General features: G+C 40.0%; 1 protein-coding gene across 1 annotated transcript; it reads right to left on the bottom strand.

The window, feature by feature from the left end:
• Positions 1-2,845: 2,845 nt before the first annotated feature.
• Positions 2,846-5,850, bottom strand: zp3c (zona pellucida glycoprotein 3c). Its single transcript, XM_035659602.1, has 8 exons — positions 5,221-5,850; positions 5,032-5,138; positions 4,738-4,838; positions 3,963-4,146; positions 3,757-3,883; positions 3,594-3,682; positions 3,330-3,403; positions 2,846-3,071 (listed from the first exon to the last, which is right to left on the bottom strand). Exons 1-8 carry the CDS (start codon positions 5,791-5,793, stop codon positions 2,899-2,901), a joined length of 1,428 nt encoding a protein of 475 aa, XP_035515495.1. The 5' UTR covers positions 5,794-5,850; the 3' UTR covers positions 2,846-2,898.
• Between the last annotated feature and the right edge of the window lie 150 nt (positions 5,851-6,000).

The raw sequence follows: 6,000 nt of genomic DNA, 5'->3' as shown, positions 1-6,000 counted from the left end.
ACGATCCAGACATGCAAAAATGGCCTCAACCAATTCAAATACAATATCCATGGCTTTGGCTAAAGAAAATTTGGTTGTTGCCTAAGAGATGAATGTTGTTTCCACTTGTACCAGAACCAAATAAATCAAGGGACAATAGCTTATTGCATGCAAAATACGATAATTTAAAAATCTCTAAGGGATTTGTTTCTTAATTTCACTCCTTTGAACTCAACTGCACCCACTGAATGAGGCGGAGCTCGACAAACCAGTTAGAAGCCCACAAGAGGATAAAAGGCAGGGGCTTATAGACACAAACCATTCTCCACACATAGCTTTTTTTGGCATAATGGCTGGTCCTTCATAATGTAATATCTTATAATGTAATTTAAATTGTTTATGATTCATTCAGTGACTCAGAGTAAATGGTTAATTTCAGACTATAATACACAGTTAAACTTACAGGAAGTCTGTGCTATCTGTTTTTTTCTGTGTGTTGCACAGGAAAGTGTCACAGCAGAGCACATGGGCAGGGTGTGCAGGAAATAAGTGACGAAAGACAACCTACAACTACATCTAAAATAGGAAGAGATCACTGAGCCTCTTGCTTCCTCCTTTGTACCTATTCATACATTACCGGAACAGCGCAGTATCGAGATCATTGATCACTTCTTCTGGTGAGTTTAATTCTTCCTTTACTTTAATGATTATCATGTGCAGTAATGAATAGTGTTTGATATACAATATGAGCATAGAAATGATTAGAGAGGATGCTTCCAGGCCATCGAGGAAGTAGCTTCTTTCTTGCATCATTGTGAAATTTGCCAGCAGGAATATGTCTCATTGAGCACATATATAAGAATAATTGGATTTTTATTAAACCTCTTGTTGTTGCATATTTCAAAGAACACTGAAATTATGTGTAACAATTCTTTATGACTTATTTACAGACAGTACTGACGATGCAAGATACTCTGCTGCGAGTGTTTGTGGTGGCTCTGAGTTTTCTTACGCATCTGAGGGATGACTATGGGATTGAGGAATGGGATATCATTAAAGTGGGCATGCAAAAGCATGAAGAGAGGTTGCTGAGAGGAGGCCATAAACTGGACAACATAATGGCACCTGTCAGTGACGAAATGACACATACCGACAATGGGGGGCCTTTGGATGACATAAAAAACATCCCCAAGGAACAAAAACAATCTGATCAACATTTTATTGAAAAAGATAAAATGTCAGAAGATGTGACTGGGGGACATTTTATGGCAAATTCCGATCTACATAACTCCAAAAGTGACCCTGAGACTGCGCTGAAGAATTCACAAACTGACCACAAGCAAAAAGAAGAAGACATCCAGCCTAATGACTCTTTGAGAGACTCAAGCAGAACACAGGAACAACATGAAAAGCCTGAAGAGAAGGAAGTGTTTAGCCCCAAAGAACAAGAATCACCTCTGTCACACCTTCACACCAAGACATCAGAAAACGAAACTTCAGAGAAGGCCGTCGCTGATTGGGAGACAGATTTCCTCTGGTACATATGGAACACACTCTCCATCATTTCCATGATCCGCTTCTTCAGGAAATATCTAGGGAACAATTCTCAAATGAAACAAGAAGACACCAGGGCCTTCCCAGTGACCTCCACTGCTGCTGAAGTGCCTTTACCAGACAGCAACACTCTGCAGCGATTTCATTCTAAATGTATTCAAGTCTCATCCAATAAGTGGAGTGGGTTTTTGGAGGGGTTTGTAAATGATCTACTGGATGCCATGAGGACTGTCTGTGATAGAAATGGTGGTATGGTGATTAAGGACTTTCAGATGGCGGACCTGTGTGATATCATCGTCCCCTTTACCCCACCTGATCCGTATAGTTTTCAGTGTCTGCTCTGTAACAACCAGGCGAGTGATCTGCTTCCAGATATGCAGGTCTGTGGTCAAATAAAACTGGTGGAAAATAAGAAAATCCCAAATGGCTGCCCCTGTCAGTCTACTGACGCAGATGATATGGTTTGCCTGCTCCATTGTGAGACTGAGAAAGTAAAGACGAAAATTACTGATGTTTGTGATGACCTTCTTTGCATGAAGAACTCCCTATTTCTGTCACAATCACAGGTTACCAGATGGTTTCAAAGCACCATCAAACAAGCGTGGGCACTGATCTCACACAAGTATGAGTTTGAGTTAAACATTCCCTACATTGCTGCTCCAGGTGCTTTAGTAGTTAGATTCCGATCTGGGAAAAAGATTCACTTTAGTATGAACCCTGTGGTTAAATTCAACACTGATGCTCATTTCTTTGTTACTCCTTGCTCCCCAAACAACTTGGATACTTTCTGGACTCTCAACCTGACCAACTATGAAGATCGTTTCTTAGATCACATCTCTAAACATATGCCTGATGACTCATGCCACAGTCAAACTCTTGAAATTGCACATTTCCTTCTCAAGAGACAGACAGCACTATCAGAAAGAAGTGCTCTCAAGGGTGTTCATTTCAAAACTGCACTAATGCATTTGCTTTTGACCAAAGACCTATCACAGTGGAAACCAAACCTTCTGGCTTATAGATTACGAGACTTAATGGCCTTGATGGAAGAAAGCCTTGAGAAAAAGCTGCTGCACCATGTTCTAATTGGGGACCCTTTAACTCAGAAGGTTATTGAGCTCCCTGCTGAATTCACTCAAGTAAAGGCTGTGAATCTCTTCCATCCCCTTGTGGTACACCACTGTATCTACAGAAATGCTGTAACACATTTCCAGGAAATGCTTAGAAATGCACACATGCTGATACATGACTATGTTACGTGTATTGACAATAGCAGTTTCATTTTAAAAAAAAAAAAAAAAGCCAATAGAAACAAAGTACAAAGGGTTTTATTTAAAATGTTGTATCATTCCCACATGAGTGCTTTTAGTAATCATGCTCCCAGTACTTTAGGAAGTCTTCATGCTCAGCCATGTCAGGGTCCTCCAAACTGAACGTGTCAGCATTGTAGGATTTCATCCAAGGGTCCACTGCTGCATATCTGTCCTTCCAGCTCAAATCCACCTTCCAAGAGTGACTGGAGGTTATATCTCTAGAAGCTGTTGAAATAGGACATGATCAATTCCAAAGAGAAGCATCAAGGGAGTCATTTAGCACCTTAAGATTCAGCAAGATTACCAGACCAAATAAGGGATTAGGTGTTTATTTTGACAGTACAAGACGGCAAAAATGCTTCTCAAGTTGACTCACACTCAAGTTATGCTTTATGCCAATTTGAGGATTATGTATAAGGCTACTGTATTTCATACTAATGGTACTTCTCCCATAATGTGTTAACTTAAAAAAGGAAACATTACCCTTTGGCTGTGCAGAGGGGCAGGTGGAGTCACAGCAGGCGCAAACAGAGTCATCACCATATAGCTCCTTCCACCTAAACCATAAGCAAGGTGGTCAGATCTTGAAATGCCATTTGACAAGCTTTGTGATAGACAAACAGATCAATGCCATACTCAATACAAGCAAGTGTTGAACAAAAGCTTTAGTTTTTGTTCAGCAGTCAAGTACACAAAACATCTCATCTACAAGACTTTCAAAGTGACTTTTACGTTAACCAAACTCACTTTTTGGTAGCTGGATCATAATTGCAAGCCTTTGAACTCTGAGTTGGAGTAAGTATCCCCATAGAGACTTCACAGTGCATGTAGAGTTGCTGAAATACATTAGGTTTCAGTTATTATACTTTTAAAATGGAAAATGTATCGTGCCATTTGCTCTTTACCGTACCTGTGATGAGGACGAAGTAGAAATGTTGTCTTGGAAAATCAAGGCACCCACACTGAATTTCTGGGTCATCTTTGAGGAATCAGTAATGAACTTTGACTGGTCAGTCACAACACCATCAATCATACAGCTGCAATTTGAGAAATACACATTTACCTCCAACCACCAAGTTACACACCCATCTTATTTCTGAAAAGATGGAATCTTACCCTTGGTTGTCAATGACTGTATATTTAGGATTGGAGTTGGGGTTTTGGGAGGCTGTCATAAAGCACTTGTTAATGTAGATCCTCTTTGCTCCAGAACCTGCAGTGCTTTCTGCTTGCTTTGCCTCAAAGTACATTGGCTGGCCCAAGGTGTAGGTTTTGGCACCAACGATTTTATTCCCTGAGGCTGTGGAAAAGGACGTCTGCCATTGAACAGTCTTAATCTATTGTACACTTTTATTTAAGGGATTAAGTTACAGAAAACAAACATGTAAAACTTGCAGTGAATACTTGCTGTAGTATTGCATCCTTACCTAGTATTTTTAGTACATGTTCAAATGCTTAAGATAGATATTGCTATGTGGCATTAAAAAAAGGTTAATAAAATTTGCATGAGGTAAAGAGTCCGTCTCCAGCTTTGATTTACAGGTGTGTTGAGCTCAAATGAAGCTCAAGTCCAACAAAGTCTTTGTCTCACAAGCCAATTTATACCACCTCAGTAATCTTTCCCTTTGGCTAAATTTATCTGCCATTTTCCACCTTGTTAAGCAATTGAGTCCAAGGATTTTGTACAATATTTAGTGTTCACCATAGATATCTAGCAAATTACTGTAAGCTTTTTAGATATCCTCATGAGTTTCCAAGTTATGAAGAAGACATTTTTAAAGGCCTGCTGCTGTCTGCCATTCATCTTAGGGCTCAATTTCCTTTGTGTCAGAAAATCTTGTGGGAAAGCCTTGTGCTGAAACACTGGCCCAAAAAACAAAAAAACACATACCATCTTGAGGAGTTATAGTGAAACCTTTTGGTTTGAGTGCTTTGAAAACTGTGCCTCCTTCTAGTTTGGGATAGAAGCCAACTTTAAAGGAGTGAAAGAACCTGTTAACAGTGAAAACTTGTGTTAATACAAAATTGGAGGACAGCAATCATTGATTTTTGGCCTAACTATGCCAAGTGTTGCTAAATCATTAACATGAAAATAGTTTAGACTCATTTGTTTTTCACTACCTGCATTTAATGTTATCTTAAAACACTACAGTCTGGCCAAAAATAAAGACATTAAAAATCTCACCTGGGAAATTTACACTGCAGCGGAACATCAAATGACTTCTCCCTTAGGACTGGACCAGTTGGCTTGTAGTGGAGCACAATGCGAATGGTTCTCATATCTACACTACTCTAAAAACAAACATTTGTTGTAGTAGCACTCAGAATGAAGCAGAATACTAATTTAGAATAAAGAAATAACACCTTTACCAACCTCTTTCTGGAATCCACAGTCATCTTCCAGAAGGGACAGAAGATAGTAATGGTCTTTGGTACTTGCTTTAACAGGACAGGTGCCTAGTTTCAAATATTCCCATGCATTCCTAGTCTTGAAGACTTCTCTCCTGACTCTTACATACATTCTATCAACATGGCACAGGATTTCAATCAGCTTTGGACTGGTTGTTGCTACTGTTGTTGCAGATGTTCCAGTTACACCAGTAGCGGTAAGACTCCCAAATAACATATTTATGACCGAGTTAGGGAGGGGTCTGAAACCCTTTTCTGGCTTGAAAACCTCTTTGTGGTCCTGGGAGGCTGAGACAATCCTATACTGAGGAACCCCCTTGGCTTTACGTGTTGAAGATTCACTACCTGATGTTTTCCTCCAGGATTTGGTTTCAGGTGCAGGGGCTCGCTCCATTTCATCACCTATCACTGTCTCCATTCTCTCCCACTCTAATTCGGGATTTTGCACAAACAGGCCATACTCAGCACCACCTCTAAACTGATAAGTATAGGCAGAACCAAACAGCAATAATAAAAGCCCAGCATGTATCAGCGCCATTTTTTTTGTTTTTACTCCAGCAGCTGCCTCCCATTGAAGTTCACCCCTTGCCCAAAGGTTGAGTGGTGGTGGTCGTGTTTCACTTGGCTTTTGTAGTCTTCAATCAAGAAACTTCATACAGCTGCTGCCAATCAAGAACAACCAATGAGAGGTGACCAATAATAAATCATCCTTAACAGGCTATACCTTTGTCAGTATCTGTCATAC

This window comes from Morone saxatilis, unplaced genomic scaffold (assembly GCF_004916995.1).
Source record: "Morone saxatilis isolate NCDOM2014 unplaced genomic scaffold, NCSU_SB_2.0 Contig17, whole genome shotgun sequence".
Classification (NCBI taxonomy): domain Eukaryota; kingdom Metazoa; phylum Chordata; class Actinopteri; family Moronidae; genus Morone; species Morone saxatilis.
This window is presented reverse-complemented; position numbering and strand designations above follow the sequence as displayed.